This window comes from Mesocricetus auratus, unplaced genomic scaffold (assembly GCF_017639785.1).
Source record: "Mesocricetus auratus isolate SY011 unplaced genomic scaffold, BCM_Maur_2.0 Super-Scaffold_100010, whole genome shotgun sequence".
In the NCBI taxonomy this organism is placed as follows: Eukaryota; Metazoa; Chordata; class Mammalia; order Rodentia; family Cricetidae; genus Mesocricetus; species Mesocricetus auratus.
The window spans coordinates 37,766,529-37,791,190 of NW_024429194.1; the positions used below are offsets into that span (position 1 = coordinate 37,766,529).

The following is a 24,662-nucleotide window of genomic DNA, read 5'->3' on the forward strand; positions in this document are numbered from 1 at the left end:
GGTCATCTAGTGACTAACTTCATCCTCTGAGGGCTAGCAAGCTTTATTTGTCAGAATGCAATCAAACTGTCACACATTTCCCCCTTTTTGTCCAAATAAAAAGATTTTAATTAACATAATAAAAGTATATACAATACAATAACTATATACAAATATATACAGGTAAGAATTACATTAATAATATTCAGTTCATTTGCTTTTGACAAATTCAGGGAAAACACTCCATTATCTATCCTATCTTGGTGAGTCCAAAGTGTTGTAGCCAATTCACTTTCTATCCTAACCCAAAATTATCATTTTGCCTCTCAACCTTATACACTTCATACTTCTTTTGTGAGTTTCTTTTCTGAATTTGGTAACATGGAAAACTAGATAACTATCTGATCTTCAACTTCCCCAGAGACCCTAGAAAGATACACTATTACCCGAGTAAACAGGAAATACAGAACAAAAAATTTCCAAAACTAAGAAATGACAGAAACAACAGGCTGCCTGAAAGTCACCCAAGACATCCATAGTTACCCTACAGGCCTAGAATATCTGATAGACTTTTCTATGAAGCAGGAATTTTAAAGGACTGTCCTGTCTTGTCTTAGCAAAGTTTTGTGTCCTGTTTGTCCAATTTGGACATCAGTTGAGGCAAAGGCAGCTTCTAGACTAGTGGCTAACTTTTTCCACAATGAAAATAAATGCCATATGGAGTTTCTTTGATCATCATAATCTCTGAAGTAAGTTGGTGCTGCCAAGAGCAGACATGTCTCACAGTTATAAAAAAAAACCCTCATGTGATTTAAACATCTTAAATGCCATATTCTGTAGATCTCTGAAGTGTTTTAAGATCATCTGTCTTGACAAAAGATCACTCTGTTTGACTTTGAAAACATACCTACCATGACTACAAGCTTGACAGTAATAAGTGACTAACTGCTAATGCGAATTTCTTTATTATCACAAAAAGTTTATAATAATAACTTTAAAGAACTAGAAATTTACATTACATTGCTAAATGAACGGTATAGGTACAATGCCTTAAACAAGAGTGGAAACATTATGTACAGTATTTTCTAACAAAATAACCTTAAATTGTCAATATACAAAAATAACTTAAACAAGAGTAGAAATTTATATACAGTATAACAAAAGCTACCTAAAATTTGTGTCAATATACAAAATTCCATACCAATGAAAAATATCTAAGACTAGTAGTTGCTCTTTTGGTTTAAAAATATTTTCAATAATCTACCCATTGTTTAAAAAGTGGTACTTGAGAGAAAGAAACATGTAACAGAGCTTGGGTGGAGGGCTTTTTTATTGGGGCAAAGTGAATGGGAAAATGGGGGAGGGGAGAGATTGGCCACTGGGGACATGAGTGGCAGAAAAGAAGAGAGAGAGGCAGAGAGAGAGAGAGGAAGGGGAAGCAAAGGAGAGACAGACAGAGAAGCAGAGACAGAGATTCAGAGAGATAGAGACAGAGACAGAGAGAGAGAGGGAGAGGGAGAGAGAGAGAGACTGTGAGAGAGAGACTGTGAGAGAGAGAGACTGTGTGTGTGTGTGTGTGTGTGAGAGAGAGAGAGAGAGAGAGAGAGAGAGAGAGAGAGAGAGAGAGAGAGAGAGAGAGAGAGAGAGAGAGAGAGTGTGTCAATCCAGGCTCATGGTCACAATGCCCTCTACAATGATGGTTGCTGTCCCTGAATTAATGGATTTGTGGTTAATATGTCTTTAATTGAAATTTTCAAGAAATTCACATTAGTATTGGCATGTTACTTTCTGTGTTTACTGTTAGTAAATTAAGTTGCCTTTATCATGAAACATACTAAGACAAAAAATCAAACAGAAAAAAGGGCTATTAAGAAACCATGAAGTTTGTCCCCATAAATCTCCAATTCTTAATAGAATTCCCAATTTATGGTAATTAAGAGAAACTGTTCACAGAACCGTAAGAGCATGAAAATTTATTTATACAAATAAGTAATAAAAGCTCTCAAACTCTTCCAAGTGGGAGAATTAAAACCCAAGCATTAGGTTTGTGATGACTGAAGGAGAAAGCCCTGTTCTATACATGCCACATGTCTCCCCATAATTCTCCTCTGTATCCCAAAGTCCTGCACATGTCCCTGAAGGTGTTCACTCCATACAGCATACCTGAAGGGCGGCACACGTCCCTGCAGGTATCTGCTCCAGCCTGTATACCCAAAGGGCTAGAATCTGACTTCTTAATGTTATCCTCATTCTTTGGTCTAGTATCAGAGAAATCTGCATTCAGTTAGGAACAAAATGGATTTTTGTATTTACCAGACCACTGGACCAAAGATTAAATAATAGAGCCATATAATAATTGAACAGGGTCCTGTGGCCATCTATCCCTCATATTTCATCCTCTATTCTGATGGTTCTGTGTCCCAAGAAATCCATGTTATAGGATTAGTTCAATCCTCTTAAGCTTGAGACATAAAAGGAGTTGACTTTTTTCCCTCCTTTCTCATTTAAGTTTTTAGTATTTATTTCTAATTAAGTCAAGAATTAAATAATAGACAGCTGAGTGTATAGTTTGATGGCAGAGCTCCTGCCAAGCACATATGAGACTCTAGGTTTTGGTTCTAAGCACTACTACCACCATCTCTTCCGATATCTCTATGTAGCCTTCCTACTTACAGCATTTACTAAGTGACTACTATTTGTCACGTGTTGTATGAGGCACATAAAAACTGGACAGCACTTGGTCATAAAAGACTGAAAGAAGGGCCACAGAGCTGAAACTAGGGCCAAAAAAACCCTCACATTTTTTTCTCTTGGCTCATGAATAGAAATGTAATCGATAGTGAAAATATAAAAGCCTAAGTAAAGCTCCAGGACTTTCTGATGGGCCACATGAAATGTATGGAAGTTAGCTGAGATGTAGCCATGATCTAGTGTTAATTGCAGGCATAAGAAATGATTCTTGGTGTGAGGCTGAAGGTCCAGTCCCTCAGCAAAGAGCAGGTGCTCAGGTTACTCAGAGAACATGTAGGAAATTTGGCAGATGTTAACAGAGATTTGTCTTTTGGTAGTTTTTGTTTTTTAATTCAAGAGATAACTAGTTGGTAAATAATGCTAATAACAGGATTCCGTGTCTCAGTCAGCTTTGTGTAAAACATCTTCATGTGATCAGTAGTTGGGGAGAGATTTCAGTATTAGAGCAAATGAGTCATAACTGCATATAATGAAGAGAATCAGAGAATATACAACTTATATCTCAGGATGCACACTGCCTGGTTTTGAATGCAAACACTTCTTTGGACAGTGGTACACAACGAGATGAATAAAGTTTTGGTATCTCAATTTCTTCATCTGTTAAAAGGGGACAAGAACAACACTATTAAATTTGTAGAAAGAATGAAATAGGACACAAGACCCCTCTCTAACTGGAAAGGAGTGGAAGACTTACTCCACAGGTATGGATTGCCTCACTATGGAGACAATTCTCTCTTGAATTGTCATTTCTTAGTGCATTTCTTAGTGCATTTTTTCCGTTAAAAGCTTGATAATAAGGATTTTGAATCTGCAAGCTCTCCACTCTTGTAAAGAGGCTGTGTTGCCCACTGGGCAGTGGTTCTCCCCTTTGGCCTTGGAGTTGCAGGATTTTCCACTCTGGCTGGAGGAAACACACATTCTTCCTATGTGAGTCTGTGTGAACTCCTGGACTTTTCTCCTCTATACCTTTAGACCATTTCCCCTTGGCTTTAAGCCCCCATGCACAAATCATTACTCAGCTAGTAAGTAGAGGGGACAGGGAAGCCTCTGCAGGTCTCCAGAGTCCCACTGTGCTGTCTTCACCCTGCTGTAGTCTGTCCTGCAAGCAGGAGCTGCTCTGACCCCTAATGCCTGTACTGCCTGGTTCCCCTTCCTCAGTCTTCCAGAAGCTACTAAGCTGAATCTGAGCAGCAATCTGGGGTCAGTCACGTGGCTTTCCTGATTCACCCAGTCTCAGGACCCTTGTTGTATTATCTTTTTAGTTTCTTACCATAAAGTGTTTGAAACTGCTATTGTTTCAACCTTTTTTTTACCTACAGTCCCCTTCCCTCTAGTCTTCCATTCCTTCACTGTTTGGAGCTATAACTGGCCAGTCCCTGGTACCCACTCATGGCTGGAGTGGAAGATGCTACAAGTATCTGACATTGCATATTTATAAATTCTACCCAATTCTTTCAGCCATTAAGTATTGGAGGAAAACAAGCAAATAAGCAAAGACCAACCTCCAAAACAGGGTTTTTCTACGTGTATGCTCTCTCTAATGCCATTCACTGCTTACATCAGAGGAGTTAAACAGAAACTGACCTTTCTTCCTTTCTTTCTTTCTTCCTTTCTTCTTTCTTTTTTCTTTCCTTTCTTTTTCTTTCCTTTCCCTCCATCCATCCTCCCCCCTCTCTTTCTTTCTAAGACAGGTTTTTTTTTTTTTCCATTTTAGCCCTTGCTATCCTGGAACTTACTCTGAAGACCAGGGTAGTCTCAGTCTCACAGATCCACCTCTCAAGTGCTGGGATTAAAGGCATGCACCACCACTGCCAAACCAGAAACTGACTTAAATACACAACAATGCAGTGTAGCTTTATTAACCAACACCGATCAATTTGAGCCAAAGAGTTTGGGGATATTTTGTTTTGAAAACTTAGGGTAAAGGCAATCTGTTATTTTTAATCTTGTTCAAGATTTTTTGGGGGAGAGGGGGCTCCCATTTTAGTGCTTCTGGCATGGTTCTACTACTGGGGTATATTTGGGATTATCTCCAAAGGCTGTGAAACTTTGCCCAATTTAGTGATCAGATACCCACAGGCTTTTCACGGGAGAGTTTCCATCTGGCTTAAATTTGTGCCGCTGCATTTTCTAGAGATATGACTTCTTTACAAATGTTCTAGAATTATCTTTTACAAAGGAGCAAAAAATATTACTGATGTACATAAGCAAAATGAACTAAGAGATGTCAAAAGGGATATGTATAAATCCTTGCGGTTCACTCTTATTACTTTCATCATGTAAATGCATTTAACATTTTCTTGAAACAGCAACAAAGTTTTGAACGAAAAAACATACGACATTTTAAATATGCCAAGTTAGAGATATTATTTAGATAGTGAATATTCACAAAAACTTGTTGTTTTACACTCCCAGGAGGCTCTTTGCTTAATGAGAAAGGAACATTTATCCTCTTACAGATACAATGTTATAAGTTTATACTAATATATGGATACATCTATAAACACAGATAATCTGTATTTGTCACAGGTGATGTACTTGTAAAAAATTATGTAAACAATGTTATGCCACACACAGTGTTGTGCGAGTGGCTGATTCAGCAGTAGAAAGCAAAGTCACACACAATGATTTGCACATGCTGAAATATTTAAATACCTATGTACATGTCATAAAAAATAAAAGCATCCCTAGTTAACCATTTCAACATTCTCTCAATATCATATGAGAATTAGGGTTTAGCCTTGCAATTTTATCCATGACTGGCACACATTCTTGGACATCTTACCCACCCACAGACAGATTGAATTACTTTTCTTACTTCTAAAGTAAATATAATGGTCTTCGAGATCCCCTCCAGCATTAAGAAGCATGGTGGAGGACCAAACTCAGATGTCCTTATTGCGGGACACCATTATCCCTTTGAATCTCCATTGAACACTAAGACGATTATCTACTCTATTATTTCCATGAGGAAAGCTAGTTCAGGGAGATTAATTAATTTGCCTATGGTATAAATGATGCTGAAGATACTGTTAAATCTGTGCGTCTGAACTGTAGTATGTATTCTGCACCTTCACTTCTAGGGTGTGAACTTTTCTATCAAAATTGCATGTTAGAAATGATGTACTAGTAAGGGCATCGATCCCAAAACAGACAATGAGTTGTTTCTTAGGACATGCTTTTGTAAATCTGGAATGAAAATATTTGCCTACAACTTATATATAATCATTTGTTTTTTATATTCATTAAATTGGAATTAATACTGCAGACAGTGATTTCAGTTGTGTTATGATCTTCAGTTTATTTCTTACACTGTGTTAGGCTAAAAGTTACTAGGAATCTAGTATTTACAAAAATTTCTCACAGTTTATAGAGGCAGTAGCACAGAACATTTCTCCAGATGTCCTTCAGTGAAACTGACTCAGATATATGGTTATTACTTAGAATATGAAAAATCAACACTTTTTTTGTTTGAACCAACTTAGCCAAGACGTTACCCAAATATTCACATGCACTACTTAACACCATGGTGGCACTGTATGTTTACTGATGGTGACATTCCTTAGACCCAGAGCACAGTAGTGGCAGGTGCTCTAACAGGGATTCATTAGTGAAGCTGTGATTAAAAACACTTTGACTGCATATAATTGTATAACTAATACTGTCACATATTGTGACCAGAAATGACTTGGCATGACTCAATGTGTGCTCACAATAAATAGATTTTATTTCTAGCAAGGTCAATATTCTCTTGCTCTTTTGGAGTCATTATACTATATAAGCTTTCATTAGCTTACCCTATCAATAAAAAGAAATGTGTCATGTTCAGATGAATTCGTATTTTGACTTTATTAAGTCAGACTCTATTTGATCATTATATTTCAGATATTTTCATAATGTAGTGTTGTAACATTTCTTTACTGAATATTTTATCCCAAATAAATAACAAGTAGCAGAGATGTATCCTTATTGCAATTTTGGCCATCTACACTCTTTACTCTCTTGACAACAAAATCCCAAATAATATATTCCTGATTTTCTATCTTTCTATTCATTTTATGATTTGATCTTGAACTTCCCCAGGTCATCCAAATTTTGGGTTATTTTAACCTTTTTAAATTGGGTCAGTGAGGATGCCTGTAAAGAAGCACAGGTTTCTCATTATTCAATGAGAAAAGTCTTATGACAGTAATGTCTCAAGCATCTTGAATTAAAATTAATTATCATATTTTCCTTGAAGAAATGGTCAAAGGGATGGGAAGGTCAGAATGAAAATACATTTCCTCGATCTGATGACAGGGTCTTTGTCTTTTATGTTTCTCATCATTCTACCATCAACTTTCTATACTTTTCCTAACATTGGTGTATGATGAGGAGCTTGGCAGTCATGGAGAAGAAAATGGAATTGCTTTACCTAGACTCTAATATTGCAGCAGAAGATAGATGCTGGTATTTATTTAAAATCATGTTTGCCTAGTTGTACAAAGAACTTTCCAACTGGATAACACAGGTCAGTAAAAAGTCAGCAGCAACACATCTAATAATGATGATAAAATATAGAGCTACTTTTAATTGTGCAATATTCCTGTAAAAGCCCTTGACTCCCATTATTAGAATATACAGCCTTAGGTTTTATCATTCAAAGTTCAAAGACATGAATAGTTGAACACCTGCTCAAGATAATCAAAAAGGGTTTAGCATGTGACTTGTTTGACACCATAGGAGAAACTCCCATGGAGATCTGATGCCAATGCAAATTTACATGTCAGAGCATTACACTGAAATATTAATTTCTTACGTAGAGCAGTATGAAATGAAATACTGATAGCTGGAATCTTTTATTCTTCATATTGTCTTATCTTTGAATTTTGGAAGACCATAAGTGTCATAACCATGCCATCTATACTACTAAAAATCTTCCTTTTCTTTTTAAACTTTCAATTATATTCAGGATCCTCTGCCTTCTACCTGCTAAGCATTAAACATGTGTGCCACCACATCCAGTAACTATATGTTCATATGCAAAGAAAATACAATATGCATTTAAGAAAATCACTTACCATTACACAAAAAAGTCCAAGAAACATATAGCAATTATCTTATAGTTTCAGAATCACTCTTGGTAATTCTATATCAGAGAATTAATATGAACTATATTTTTAAATAAAGCATTATCATTTCTTCTTTCATATTTATTTCTTCCTTAACAATGGAAATTTTGTCATATCTAAATTTTAACCTATCACAAATAACTCAAAGATTTTGAGGAATTCTCAAAAGTTCAAAAATCTTAAATATGTATAACACTATCAGAGGTAAGTAATATCTATTGTCCATTCCTCATTTGACAGAGACAAGTGGATGATTGCAATTACTTTGCTTAACAGCAGATTCCACTCTTCATCATCAGTAGGGATAAAATGTTTTATCTGCTTGATAATTCTTATACTTTTTCAGGAAAAATGCTACAAACAATTTTATAAAGCATAAAGCACTTAATTACAATAATAGATGAATATGTATATAAATATTAGAGCATTTATGAGCAATTTATTAATTCTTATAATTAAACTATCTCATTAAAATGTTTCAAGTTCATCTTGATACAATTTTGTTCTTCTCCACTCAGTTACCAGTGTTTCAGGAATCCCAGTTAGCTTACCTTGGACATGACTCTATGGGATGTGGACTATAAGGGTACACATGACACTTTCAGCAAACTTATGGTGCATCTACATTAGTATGACTTTTTCTTTGTCATTAATGTCCTTCTGTGATCAATATAATTCTTTTGTAATAAGATTCATGATATTGATAAAGTATGAACACCATAGTTGATATATTCAAAACAAAAAATTAGAAAGTATTACCAAAACCTTTAAGAGAAAGAAGCATTTCAGAAAGATAAAATATTATGTTAGTTTGGTGACAAGAGTGAAACAAAAGGGATCCTACCTGTTGAGTCAAAGTTCACCTCATTGCCAGGACTTGGACCCATATCAATGGACACAATTGGAATGAGCTTCCGGAAGTCCCACAACTTTGTAACTCCACGGGCGTCACAGGATGCTATTATGTGACCCTTTAAAACATATAATAAAAGAAATATAAAGCCACCTACGATAAAAACATAAATGTGAGGTTTATGTTATAGTTTTATAAATGTTTCAAAATCATCTTTATATAACCCAACATGAATTCATTATGTTGTCATCTTGGATATAAAATTATATCAAACTATCTTCTTGAGATATAAAGTACCTCAGATGAAATGACAGACTCTGGAGACCCCCCCCCACGGAGGGCCTCACCCTCCCTGGGGAGCGGATGGTGGATTGGGTGGGGGATTGAGGGTTTGTGGGGGGCAGAGTAGGAGGGGAGGAAAAGAGAGCTGGGATTGACATGTGAAGCAAGCTTGTTTCTAATTTAAAAAATTAAAAAATAAGATATAAAGTCTTACATGAAAATTATGAAGATAACTTTTTAAGGCAGTACTTAAATTTTAATTCTGTGGAAAGACGTAAAAAGTATAAACATTTATGTTTTGTTTTATTATGCAAATTATATGTGTATGAGATATGTGACACATAAAACTAGAAACAGGAAAAATTACTTCATATGTGCATTTCATGTAATAGGCTCCTAACTTGTTAGTACTGCTAATTGATGCTATGTATGAAGTGAAAATAAGAGTTAGGCAGATAAATCCAGGTGGTGGTGTTGATCAAGTTTAATAGCAGCACTTGGAAGGCAGAGGTAGGCAAAACTTTGTGAGTTCAAGGTCAGCCTGATCTACAGACAGAGTTCTAGGACAGGCTCCAAAGCTATACAGAGAAATCCTGTCTCAGACCCCTACCCCCCAAAAAAAGAGTTAGGAAGATAAATGAATGCAATGATCAGGGTTAGACAAACTTCTCAATAGAGATATTTGGGTTATTTTGTTAACATACTGTATTTGTGTGATAATGCTTTTGCTATTGCAGGAAAGATGATAAAAGCAATTTTATAGACCATAAAACACTTAATTACAAGTGGAGTGGTGGTGGCACACACCTTTAATCCCAGCACCTGGGAGGCAGAGGCAGGTGGATCTCTGTGAATTTAAGACCAACCTGGCCTACAAGAGCTAATTCCAGGACTGCCTCCAAAGTCACAGAGAGACCCTGTCTCAAAAAACAAACAAACAAACAAAAAACCCCCAAACCAAAACAAACCAAACCAAAAAAAAAAACCACTTAATTACAATTAATAGCTGTTGTATTAGAACAAAGAAGAAGGTGTTTGACTCAAGTGTAATGAAGACGTGAAGGAGCTTTGGGACTTTTCCAGAACAGTAACAAGCTTGAGATTATCCATTGGGAGGTCCACAGAAGTCTAGACTTCTTGTCTAGACCTTGGCCTCTCAGGAAAAAAACCAACTTTTGAGGCCCCCTCCACATCAGTATCTGGAGGTGGGGTGACGGGCAAGAGGGGCTCCTGCTTTCCATCTGTGTTCATTCTCATTATTTCTGCATTCAGTGTCTGAGCTCATTCATAAATGCAAGGCATTGGCCACATCACTGTTCACACTCAGTAGAGTTTTCAATTTGTCTTGCAGTTTCCCTTTAAATTCAATCTTGATTTTTCACCATCACATCAAACTTTCCTTTTCCTTTCTTTTTTAATTTTTTAAAATTGTTAAAATTTTAAAACTTTCTTACTAAACAATTTTCTTTGCTATTTTAATCAAGGTCATATTTTCCATTTTCTTATTTACTACCAGGTGTATATCCTTCCTGTAAGAACTGAACAACCTGTATAAGAGTTCAAGGGATTTTTTTTTCTGTTTACCTGAATGCACCAGCCATGCAAGGGATGGAATTACTTTTCAATTCTGTAATTGTTGTCACTGGCAAAGCAATATGAAACCTGTGTCCCTAATCTAAACAATGAGATGCTCAATCTTTTATGACTTAAAAGGAGCAGCAAGACTTTGGAATGCCCTCAAGTATGTAAACACATTTTGCAAGAATTGCGAGTAGTCAGTGAGTTTCATTACAGAAAAATGAATGATCAGTTCACGGGTCTTTTTTTTTATTTGTCTTAACAGGGGTTATTAATGTCACAAATTAGAAAAAGTTCTTTCCAAATATAAAGACTTTCAATCATCTTCAGACACATCACAAATGGAATCTTTTTTCAATATGGAGACCATAATAGATAAGTTTTCATCAGAATTTAATTTGGGTGCACCTCTCATCGCGGGCATGTTTATTGACATGAACTTTGTCTGGAGACTTGAAATTAAAGATGATTTAAAAATATACCTTATCAGCTGGGTTTTGGTGGCACATGCCTTTAATCCCATCACTCAGGAGGCTGAAGCAGATGGATCTCTGTGAGTTTGCAACTAACCTGGTTTACAGAACGAGTTCTAAGACAGGCTCCAAAGCAATATAGAGAAACCCTGTCACAAATAACCAGTATGTATGTTTGTATATATATATGTGTATATGTATATTATCAAAATGAGTATTAAAGCATAAGGAAATACACCAAAAGTTTTTAAAAATGGCCTCCTCGCCTATATTTGGTGAAAACATTATTAAGATGTTTTTATCTTTAATATCTAATGATGCTGCTGTCCATTTTCAATATTTTGTAGTTTAAAAATATTAAAATGATTTAAAATTTATAACATGCTTTTAAAAACAAGATGTTACACAATTCAATAAAATAATGGATAGAAATATTGACAAACTTTTGAACAATGAACATAATTTAAGCATGTTTTTTCATTGCCTTAGGAAATTAGAAGCTATGACTAAGGTTGTATAGTGTTGAAATCAGCATAGTAACTTAAGAGATAGTCATTGCTTTTGAGACTTGATAGCTGCAAGACATTAATTATTAACTACTTAGTTATATAGGCAAATAGGGCACATGTAGAGCCTAGCATGGAGTTTGTAGCATAATGGAACCTGAGAAAATATCCATTAAATTAGAAGGTGGATAATAAAATCATGGAAATGTTTGTAATCTTTTGGTTTATTCCAACTCAAGCCTTAACAATCTTAAGACTGATATTAATTTTATCACTCATGATTTGAGTCATAAATAGTGTAGATGATGAAAGACTTAATAAAAATTGAAATACCCTAAAGACTCCAGAAACCTCCTTTTCTCATTTCCGTCAAATCAGAAGGGCATCAGTCTACCTCCCTCTGTAAAACAGGACAGCAATCTAGAATAGCATTACGGAACTCAAGTGTGAGTTTTGAGGAGTCCTGAAGTAGAGAGAAATGTGAAAGGGATTACCTGGTGACCTGGGGAAAAAGTCATGCCATCTAAAACTTACAACAGGTAGAGGCAAAGGATAGTGACAGTCATTAGCCTAAACTAAGCAAGATTTCAAAGAAAAGAAGGTGGATGAAGCTGTGTGACAGTCTTTAAAAGATTGAGAACTCACAAGCTCTGGCAATGTCTCTAAAATGCAATTCTGGGTTAGGTACTGTTGAACCATCACTACAAAAGATGTAGGGTCCAGAAATGAATGATCAAGTACTGAGCTACTAAAGAAGTTCAATTCTACTGGGCATTGGTGGTGCACGCCTTTAATCCCAGCACTTGGGAGGCAGAGGCAGGCAGATCTCTGTGAGTTCGAGGCCAGCCTGCTCTATAGAGCCAGTTCCTGGACAGCTTCCAAAACAATACAGAGAAATCCTGTCTCAAAAAAAACAAAACAAAACAACAACAACAAAAAAGGAAGTTCATTTCTGCATGGGGCTGTGTCTATAATTCCTGGGGTTCTGCTTTGTTTCTGTTACGTGCTAGCATTTGACCTCTAAATAAATAATTGAACAAATGAGAATGAAGGGAGTATAGACTTATCAGGGTTGAGTGTATGTGATTTAAAGGATATTTTTAAATTGCAGAAATGTTAAGAAGCTAGTGGCTATACAGATAAATTTTATCGTCAGACTTAAATGATCTGGTGAAATAGATCAGTAGGTAGACAGCACTTGCAATGCAAGCCTGAAGACCCGAGTTGGATCCCTGCAAGCCATGGTAGAGGGAGAAACTGTCACCCAAAAGTTGTCCTCTGATCTACACACACACACACATACACACACACATACACACACACACACACACACACACACACAAACATACCCTCACTGTGGCACACATTCACCCATAGACTGAAAGGACAACCAGGGAGCATGCATGGGGCTGAGCTAGGCGCTCTGCATATATGTTATAGTTGTATAGCTTGGTCCTTTTATGGGACTCCTATCAGTGGGAACACAGGCTGCCCCAGCTCTTTTACTGGCTTTTGGTACCCCACTTCTCATACTACATTGCCTTGCCCAGCCTTAATACATGGGTAGGTGCTTAGTCTTACTGCAACTTGATGTGTCATGTTTTGTTGATACTCACAGAAAATCTGGGCTTTCCTAAACAGAAATGGAGGCAGAGTGCATTAGAGTTTGGGAACAGGAGTTGGGTGAGGAAGATGGACTGGGAGGACAGGAGAGAGGGGAAACTGTGACACAGGATATAAAATAAATAAATATATCAAATAAAGCAATGCAATAACACTAATAATAATTCAAAAATCTTAAGAAATACTCAAATTATTTAAATAATACAGGAAGAATTTAGCAAAATGGCTTAAATCAAAAGTAGAAAGTGAATAGCTACCAATTCTGACAACCTTTAAAATCAAGAACCTGTATTGGAAAGTGTTATACAGACAGGAAGGTAATTTTTAGTTAGTGTAAGGCATGGGCCATTAGGCCAAACTAATATATGATGATTATATACTGAGAGAAATTAAAAATATGTATCAATGATGACAAAAAGATTAATACTTTGGACACTTTCAGTATTACAGAGTGTTCTCTGATGCCAAGTTGATGCCCGTAGCTGCAGGGAGATGACTGACTGACTGCACTCTCACAACACAGCTTCATTGTATGATGTAAGAAAATATAAAAAATAACTGGAATGCTAATGGAGTCATCTACAATTTCAGCAAATGTAAGACTGTTTCATATTTCAATAATACCATATATATATATGTATATATAAAATCATGTGCATGTGTAATTTTTTAGTGCAGGTTTTATAAACCAAGACATACATTAACCACCAACTTGGATAGAAGGGTTGAACTACAGATATGCTAAGGAATGTCATTTATAGACACAATTTTCTATGGAAAAGAGCTTGTATTATAAGTTAGGATTACATGTTTTTGATTGATCATGGAAAACATGGGTATAGTCTTCCGGAAATTATAATACTTTGAGTAAATGCTAAATGCATTTGACCTAAAACAATATTTTTCAAATTCACAGCAGTGTTCAGGTATCAGAAATTCTAAAAAAATGTTTTATGATCAGAGGAATCACAATTATATAGCTGCATCATACATCACCATTTATCTTAGAGTATTTTGGTAAATAATACCACAGATAAGAGTCACAACTACATAGTTTGCCAACCTTCAATCACATTTCACAATATATAAGTAAAGACGATCCATGAAAACTAAATTCTATTCACCAGACCATATAATGTACTTACAGACAGTATATTTAATAAAACTTCCAGAAAGTAAATGATTACTGTATGTTAGAGTCACAAGAATTTATATATACATATACACAAGCAAAAAGATCAGAGAAGCAGCAAACAAAGTTATCTGTATTTTATTTTATGGTACACAAGGGAAAAGAAAACATGTTGAAAAGAATATGGAACTCAAACTGTAGCACTTGTCTTAAGCATTGGACTGATTCACTGCAACTTTATCTATCCTTTTGCATTTTGAAAATTCAGAGTTTGTGTTACCATTTTTTAGCACCATAAATATTTTCAAATAAACACTGAAATGCAAACTTTGTACAGGACGCTCGCTGGGTGACCTCATTTTCATTCCCTAAGATTCTTCTCGTAAGACAGACAGGAATACAGGGTTATCAAGCAAATGGTAGGAACATTAAACCACAGAAACATCAGCTGCATTCAATGTGTGAAGGTAATGACCTGAGGCTCGGGAATTAAGGTATAACTATAAGAAAATGCTGAGGATCATTAGGGGGAAAATTAGTATTTCAAACATTTTTAGTACTGATACATTAGCATGTGTCTTAGGACAGGCCTATGCAGCATTAAACAATAGCTCATTATACAATTCTTTAGGCAACCAATGGCACAGCTACAGCAACTGAGTATGGAATTCAAAGGGAGAGAAAAGGTAAAATTTGGGAACCTCAATGAACACAAGACTAAAGGGACACATGGGAAGGGTTGAAAGAAGTAGGTAAAGCTTCTGTTTTAAAAAATACATTTTCTCAACCAATTGCTAGATGTTAATAAATATATTATAATTCATGTGAGTGTGGTGGCTACAAAACAAAAAACCAAACTAACAAAAAACCATTGACCTTGAAACTATATAGACACAACTACACAATCGCATAGTTTTCTATAAATTTAAAGTGACATGATGTTCATCTCATCCAGTCTTTCACCCATATGGCTAAGGCTCATGCTACTTGATCACATAGAAAAACTGAAGCTTAAAGTTTGTCATATAACTTGCCTAAAACCTTATCTTTAGTGAAATCACAGGTTGAGAATTCACTCCATGACAATCTGACCTAGGTGGCTACATTGAAGCTCTTAATATGGAAAAGATTTTGCCTTGACTGAGATACTCTGTGGAAGTGAAGCTCCTAAAATACCATTTCAGCTCTTAAAGGGCATGTTCTGTCGTGGAGGTAGGGCATGCTGAAATAGATAATAAAGCTAACAGAATACCAGCAAGTATGTATTCACAAAGAACAAATTTAGCAAGTGGGGCATACGTATATAAGGCAGAGAGAAGCCTAAAATCTGTGGAGACAATGAACCTATGGTAACAAGAATGTTCTGGGCTTTGTTCCCTTTACTTGGGGTTAGAGGGAGGAGACAAAATAGCTATGGGACCTCAGTCACCTTATAGTCGATGATTAGAGAGAGTCAAGCAAGGACAAGAGAGGAGTTAAATGCCAGAATTAGGTACCTAGTTGTTGAGACTACAAACTGACCACCTAGACAAGAGTGGGATCTGAAATGGTTTCTTCTAGGAGAATAGCACCACAATTTAGGTTCATCAGAGAAAGGTAGCCTCCTGAAAATGATACTATTTTAGACGGATTAAGAACAAGAACAAATATCAGAGAAAAGCAGAGAGATGATGACATGATTTATTGTGAACATGGCATGTCACAGCATAAATCAGAGATTACATGCTATTACACAGAAAATTAGGTGAATCCATGATGAGAGTAACAATGTATAAAAATCTTGAGTTTTTAGAGCATGTATGGAGGAATGATAATATAATATGTATGAGAAAATGTTAGAAATTTTAAACATAAATATGGATATCTGAATGAGAATTTCGAAGGCAAAAACCTTCAGGGAGGTAAGTCAAATTCTGTGAGGCCCATGCAAATGATCATTGTTTTCCTATGTTTTCCCCCATTGGTCTTAAGACTCAAAGAGACTGAACTGAGTGGAATATATCTCTGCCAGTAGAAAACCTATTCTATCATTCCTCATGTAAATCTACAGCATCCTAGGTATTGGGCACTATTTTATGTGGTAGATATTCAGGAGTGACCATAGCAGCCACAAGTCCCTGTTCCATCAAGTATCAACACTTCTGGTGAGAACCATATGTTAAGGTATGTTAATACTAACTAACAATAAAGAACATTTTGAAGATTGTAGGCAAGGAATAATGTGTTTGAAAGAGTGAGAATATGACCTTTGAGATAAGAACTAGAGGGTTTATGGGCAGAAGATGTGCTATACATAAGAGTGCACAGAGGGTATTCCAATCAGAGACAGACTAAAGATCAAGGCACCTGGGAAAAGGCAATGAAAGGGGGAAAAAAGAGAGCAATGAAAGGAAATGAAAGGGCGAAAAGAGGGCCAATGTCCCTCTGTTCCTGTTTCTCATGATCATTGATTGCATAGAAACTCAGGGAAGAAAACAAACAACAAAATCTTAACTGACGCTGTGTGTAAAGCAGACTCAAAAGAAGCTTGTATCTGGAGAGCATCTGAAAACTATTTAGTCTTCACTAAGTCTAGGTTGCTGGGAGGCAGACAGAGTCATTCTCTACAGAACCCCTTATTTCAATCCCCCATCACCTCATACAAGGGCCCTGAAGCAAGTTCCCTGCCTTCAACCTTGTATCTTTGCTGGCCTTTCTTATAGTGAAACTTCTCCCAGAAGACTTTGGACAATGCCTAGAGACACCTTTGATTTTACCAACTTAGGTGAGCACCATGTAGTGAACTGGGCTGAGAGATACTGATAAGTAGTTCCCTGGACATTGACTCATCCTCAGCATGGAAATATGAGTCCATAAACCAACAGTTCCATTGCTCACAAACTGCTCTCCATTATTGTACTAATGGCAACATCTTTTATTTTCCCCTACAGTTCAAACTTGAGTCCCTTTGGCTTGTCTCCTTCTTGCTTATCATCACACAATTTCCTAGCATGTTACTCAACTTGTTGTTGCTGAAACGCCCACACAGTCACACACACACACACACACACACACACACACACACACACACACACACACACACCCTCACAGGTGCACACATGTACACACACTTACTCACACTCTCACATACATAAACACACACACACACACACACACACACATTTCTGCTTGCTCCTTTGACTGCCGGGAATGTTTATTTCCTGTCTCTTTGCTTTGTAGATATCAAATCTGTCTGCAGTTTGGTTCCAACACAGCTCTTTAAAGTCCTCTGGGTTATATATTAGATCCATCCTCTAGCTCTCATAAAACAGAGTCACAAACCTTAGAAAGCAAATTAATTTTCTTTTTGCTGTGCAAATCTGTCTTTTCTTCCCAGTCCTACATTGTCAAAAAATGTAACTTGTGAGTAATTAAAAAAAGTAACCATGGCAACTAAGGAACAGAATTTTTAGTTTAATTTTAATTAGCCATAATTAACATTTCTTCCTGTAGTTGGTGAGTATCACATTAGAGGTTTCAAATTAAAGACGTTTCTATCTTTGTAGGAAGTTAGACAGAATTGCTCTAGACTATGTGTACTGTTTGAGGCTTACTAGAAAAATACTTGAATAAATGGATGAATAAATGAAAAACTCATGCCTGTGTCTGGGAGTCAAAGCAAACTTTCAAACTTTCTTCTAGTAACTGATTAAATTCTGTCTCAATAACACCAGACATTACCATTGTTTTTTTTTTAATTTGAGTACTTACATTTTTAGAATAGTTTTCACAGGTAGGTATCCTGCAGGCTATAGAAAGGGAAACCTGGACAGTCACCCAGTTACAAAACTTCCACCTACAATCTCTCCTGCCTGCAGGATGTGATAGGGCAATGACATACAGAACATGCGGGCATGGCCAACCAGTGTTGACTTTAACTTAAGGCCCATACCTGAGAGGAAGCCTATGTGTTATACTTCCTGGTTGACCAGGAACTGGAGACTGAATAGCCCAGAGACCTAGGGTAGAACCAGATATGACTAGAAAATAAATAAATGAATAGATTAGATAGATAGATAGATAGACCAGACACATAGATAGATAGCAGACAGACAGACAGACAGACAGATATAATTCCTAATGATATTCTGCAATACTCATAGATTCCTTATCCAGTCATCATCAGAGAGGCTTCCTCTAGCAGCTGATAGAGTGGGTTCAGAGGCCCACAGGCAGACATTATGTGGAGAGGGCATCTAAATTAGAGGCCTCTATCAGGTCCGTCTCCTAGGAGATGAAGGATAGAAAATGGAGAGAAAAGACTGGAGTCACCAGTTCCACCTATGGGGATGGAGGACACCAGGAGAACATGGACCACCAAATCAACTAAGCAGGGCTCATATGGGCTCACAGAGACTTTCCTGGCAATCACAGGGCCTGCATGGGTTTGCACCAGATCCTCTGCACATATGCTAGGCTGTTAGCTTCTTGTGAGACTCCTAACAGTGGGAGTGGGTGTATCTTTGACTGTTTTGCCTCCTCTTGAGAATCCTCCTATTGGGTTACCTTGTCCAGTTTTGATATAGGGGCTTTTGCCTTATCTTACTTTATCATTTCTTTTCCTCTTTGGCTATCATCTCCTGGAGACCTGCTCTTTTCTTAAGAGGAAACAGGGTGGGGGGTGGGGGGAGTCTGGGAGAGTGAGGAGGAAGTTAGGAAGAGTAGATGGAGAAGAAACTGTGATTGGAATGTATTGTATAAGAGAAGAGTCTATTTGGAATTTTTTTAAAAGTTCACAAGAAAATAATAGTTTTCAGTTCTTAGAAAAGATGAGTGGAAGATTTTCTGTGTATTCCCAACCTCTTAATAAGCTAAGGTCTCCCACTATGAGCATCTCCCAAGTGCTACACTTGTATCTGGTGAATCTACATTGGCACATCAATCATAAAATTTCCTAATGTCACTATGATTCAGTCATCATTCTGTGGATTTGTACACAGGTAAACATGTAGATCTTTATATACCACATACAGTATGCCCATTTCCCTAAAATTCTCCCATGTTTACCTATAGTACTTTTATTTTATGGGTGTTAAATAAAATGGAGACACTGCTCTGGCAGAGTTTGGGGAAGATCAGTCCAACACAGGAAATGTACTGCAGAATTAGTGGATCTTTGGAGATGAAGGAGAGAAACCATAATCTCATTCAAGGATAAATAGAAACTCCTAGCATGGAATATGAAAATATGTATTTTACCTTTGGCAATGAGTCTCTTTTTACAGCACTAAGATGGCGTTTTAACTCTCAGATGAGTTTATTTCATCTTTACCATCATTCCTGGCATTACAGCAGATATCTGTGGACTAGGTCCTTGCCATAATACCCCATGGCATTCCCTTCTAGTGGGGCATGTAGTGTTTCAGCAATTTTCATGATGCATTTACACAGTGTCTTAGTTATTATTCTATTGTTCTGAGGAGATTCCTTGACTAAGATAACATAAAAGAAAGCATTTAATGGGGGGTTTGCTTATAGTTTCAGAGTTTTGGTGGAGAGCATGGTTGCAAGCCTGCATGGCTCGGGAGCTGAGAGCTCACATTTGATCCTCAAGTTGTAGGAAGAGAAAAGGGCAAGAGTGGGTTATCGATGAGCTTTTGAAACCTCAAAGTCCACTATAAGTCCACACTTCTTTCTAATCCTTTCTAAACAGTTCCATGAACTGGACACAGGAGAGATCAAACATTCAAATATTTGAGCTTATGTGGGCCATTCTCATTCAAACCACCATACATAGGGATAGTCTACGATGTCCAAGTAGGGAAGTAAGATCTCTAGTATGAAGTAATAAACCAGAGATATATAGAGTATGAAGTAAAGCTTGGTGTTCCATACATAGAGATCTCTGTTGAATTTCCCAGTTCTGTATTGTAATATAACTTAATGGAAAGATTTCACTTTTGTGGTTGAGCCTGCTACTAAGTATTGGTCCATAAACTCTCGGGATTCCAAAAATATTTCATTTATTTATTCATTCATTCATTTATTTATTTATTATTTAAGTGTGTAAAGTCTCTATCTATAGGTAAGGCTGACCATGAATTCTAGATAATCCTGGGATTATAGGCGTATAACGCCATACCTGCCCAGCATTAATTTTTATCTTTACTCGTAGGAAGGGTTACCTGAAGATTTTTTTCTTTTTAAAGAATACTAAAATAATTTCAACTACCAATCTTATGGTTAGATTTATTACTAAAAAAGCAAGTCACAAACACTACCAACCATACCTTTTTGCATGAAACTAACTTTAAAAAAATGACAATGATTTAGAAGACTGCATCAGACAAAAAGGGACAATAATGTTTAAGAGATAGGAAGTCACTGAGGGAAGTCTTAGGAGTAATGGGACACTGCTGTGACAGCTTCGGAAAGAGAAGAACGGCAGGATATAGCATCCTTCTTGGTTGTGGGACTGAGCTTGAGATTTCATGGTAAGTAGACATCTGTAGCATGGAGATATGATTCGAGATATGCATATAAGGAAGCTACCTAGGGACTTGGAAAGGACCACCTGAAAGGATTAGAGGGATCAATAAGGAAAGTGCTCACATAGTCCTGCCCACAATGCTGCCTTTCCAGGAGTCAGACTGAAAATTTCCAGGATCTAGGTCAATGGCTGGATTGACTAGATTACAGAGATGTCTCTGGCTCCTGTAGTGAAGAAATAATTAGCCATACACAGAGCATTATCCCATCCCACCTAATGAATAATAGAAGTAGATCTAGAAGCACTCATGGCTTCTAAGTACTGTGACAGTACTTCAGAAAAAGAGCAATCAATATTTTAGGAATGCAAAAATATGTATCATCAAAAATCATAAAGTCAATGATTTTTTGAACTATTAAGCAATATCTGATTCTAAATGTGAGAAAATGGGGCTGTTTCTAATTTGCATGTCTGGCTACCAACAGCTAGGACAACAATCTCAGCCAGAAAGAGCTCAAATTCAGTATAAAAAGTTGGGAATAAATATGAAGTTCAGGAGAAATGCCCTTATTCTTAGCTTTGTAATTAATTTTGATGAATGCTATTGTTTAATTTGGGCACAGTGATCTTGGAATAGAAGTTGTAGGTTAAAATAAGAGGTTGAAGAAAAGGGAGATGGGAGGAATAGAACTCCAGAAGAACTTAGACACTTTTCAAAGTGTTTTTGTGCCTTTTCCTACTAAACTTAGAAATGTAAGATTTAACTAAAATATGCTAATAGCTCTCCAACCCCATCATAAAGCAATCATAGAATCACACACACGTCTACAGTTACTGTGGCCATCCACTGCGTAATTCATACAGTTTATACAAACAGACATATACATATACAGAACACATTTTCTTGAGATGATTACAATGGTGAGATTTTTTAACTCTTTCTGTGAACTAAACAATTATCTTTAAATAAAACACTGCTGTTGCATAGATTTACATTGGAGTGAAGCCTCAAATGTACTTGCTAAAACGTCCCCTGATGGTGGGTTATCCAACTTCAGATTTAAGACCATTCAAATGTTTTGAAATATCAGTTAGAAAATGCTAAAATACTTTAATCCATTTAATCAAAGTGCCCTAGTTGATGTTTTCTGGAACATTTGATTCCATAGTACTGTATTAGTCTTGTGTTATGATGAGCTGACCAAAGAAACTTATACATACTTTGAAAAGATGCAGAAATTCTTCTTGTAAAGGGATTCAGTAAAAACGATTCATTAATTATTGATCATCCAAGCATTCCCTGTCAGAACTGCCAGGTTATGGGGTGTGGAAAGGAAAAGGACTATGTGTACAATTAGGAAGGAATGAAATATGTTCTTAGACCTCATGGAGTAGTAGTGGGATCATCTTGTGGAAGCTAATGAACAAACCCTCCCAAGCTAGATATGGGCATTACCCTGAAACTTTATGTTTTAGGAAGGCTTATAGATAAAATAGATACGTGGTCAAGATCTGAAAATGAAGTTGAAAAGTGCCATTGTGCTTTCTTCCCAAACGTTCTTCAGCCCTGAATGAATAAATATCCTATTTGTTAACCTGTAACTCAGCTCACTTCCACTCTGTTCTCGTTCTTTCCATTACCAAATCAGGAAATGAAGCATTCCTTTTGAGGCTTGAAATAAATAGCATGTGATTTTGTTGCAGCATTTTTTGCATAAATTTACATAAGAAACTGAATATCTTTGGACCCCCTGAAGAGTAAAAGCTAGCCACCCTTGGTACTACACTTGAAATACTGTACCATGGATGACAATTTTAATGATGCAGGCACTTAAATTCATTAGTGTGTTGTCCTTTACCAAGGGAGTAAGCCAGTCCTTTTATATCCCCAGAGTAATGAAGAGGGAAGGTGGGGAATGACGACCAAAGGGGACGAGCACAGGGTTTCTCTTGTAGTTCCCAGAGGACAGAGGGACTTGGGAGCTTGGATGACCACATTAGCAGCAGAGTTAGTGGCAAAATAGACAAATCTATTTCTTTCCAGGTTGGAAATAAAGATATGGTTATTTTTATTCCCCTAATATAATTCCACACACACAATGCAATTCCTATGAAAAATATGTAACTTATTTTTAATAATTTCAAGCCAGTCATTTAAAGGCTCACATATAAGTAACTCAAAAAATAGATGCTTATATACTTTCTGGAGAAGTAAAGCATTGTCTAGCAAAATTAGGAGCAACATGTTAATGACTATCCTTAGCAGCAATGTCTCTTTGTTCTCTGACCACTGCTAAAAGGCATTAGGAGCGGATCCACACAGATCCTGTTAGACCCAGTTTATTTATTGCAAGGTAACGTAAGGTGTTACTCTTCCTGGCAAAAGTCTCTTTTCAAGTGGCCAATTATTATTGATTAATATAGCATTCACTGTAGTAACACTGCGGGGAGTAACCTTCAATAAATTAATTTCCTATTAATATGAACATAAGTAGAGTCACATAAATTCAGAGTACTTCCCTGTACATACCAAGATGATTCATGAATTAGGTTTGCACCATCATAATGTTTACATTTGTGAGGACCACGCTAAGGAGCCCATAGTGCATCTACCAAAATGTACTGACTGAAACAATTATCCTAAAATCTAGCTATATTAATAAAACATATTAGAGAATAAAGTTTCATATTTAAATGAAATCCATAGCACTTATAAATACTATTTAGTTTTTATTGAAGTGGTGCTTCTGATTTATTTTTATGTCTTGCATTTGCATATGTGTTCTTTGACAATTTAATTTTGTAAGAATTTGTTTATTAAGCTGTACTTTTCCATTGTTAACCTCTAATTATGTTTTTTTTACACTTTCCAATTTATTTATTTTGTGTATGGGTGAGGTGGCAGAGTCAAACATGTTTCATGGTGCATGTGATACAGGTGTCAGAATATAGCTTTCAGGAGACCAGTGGTTCTCTTTACCATGTTGGACCCTGAGGTTGAGCTCAGATCATTGGGCTTGGTAGCCAGCACCTTTACCTAACAAACCATTTACCCTGGCCCAGTCACCTCCAATTTTAATAAAACAGTTTTGTTTTTGATTTTTTTCACAAGTAAGATATCCATATATGTTGAATATACAGTTATTTATCCCTGGAATATTCTTTAGAGATAGCAAAAATTACAATCTTGGAATTGCATGGATTTTATTTATTCTTGGATCTATTTTTATCACCTTAATGACCCAATGGGGCAGTAATCTGGACTATACAAGCTAATGACTTGGTTTCTTTCATAGTTCTATTTCAATATATAAATTGAAACCTATTTCTCAAAAAACAAAAACACCCTCCTAGGAAGAAATCTAGTATCAAGCCCAATAAAAAAAGAACTGGTATCTTGTTATCCTTTTTTTTTCCAGCTCAGATGGAGAAGGCATCAGGTATGCCAATCAGAAACAGGTCTGCTGTGTAACACTCCAAGTAGCAAGTCAGGACTATCTATCTTCCTATCCTAGAATGGAAAGCATGAACAATAAACTTAGACACCCTAGGAAACACAGACTAGGAAGATGGCTGAGTGTGCTGACTCAGCTGATAAACAGAATAGGCTTGAAAAATCAAGCATTGTGACAACTGTCATGCCAGATCCCAAACCCAGAGTCAAGTCAAGTCTGTCCCAGGTCATTCCAGCCCTTCTACTGTACTGAGAGACAGAAGGTTTTATGTATTTTCTCCAAAGGGTCATACTTAGTTATACAATTAAATCCCTTCTACAGGAAGGGCAGGCTCTGTTGGTGGTATAGCGTGTTATCTGGCAGTTACTTATTAAAGTGTGGATTCGGTAGGTCACATTCACTGGAGAACACACAATTAAGTGAGGAAAATTACATTAAGGGAGATAATCA

The 24,662-nt window shown here is 36.5% G+C and overlaps 1 protein-coding gene across 5 annotated transcripts in view; it reads right to left on the minus strand.

Moving 5' to 3' along the window:
• Spag16 (sperm associated antigen 16) overlaps nucleotides 1-24,662 on the minus strand; it is an 809,062-nt gene that overhangs the window by 197,681 nt on the left and 586,719 nt on the right. For all 5 annotated transcript variants that reach the window (XM_040753382.1, XM_040753381.1, XM_040753385.1 and 2 more), the window contains one exon: nucleotides 8,686-8,812. In XM_040753382.1, coding sequence (XP_040609316.1) covers nucleotides 8,686-8,812 — 127 coding nt within the window. The remainder of the gene's footprint in view (nucleotides 1-8,685; nucleotides 8,813-24,662) is intronic.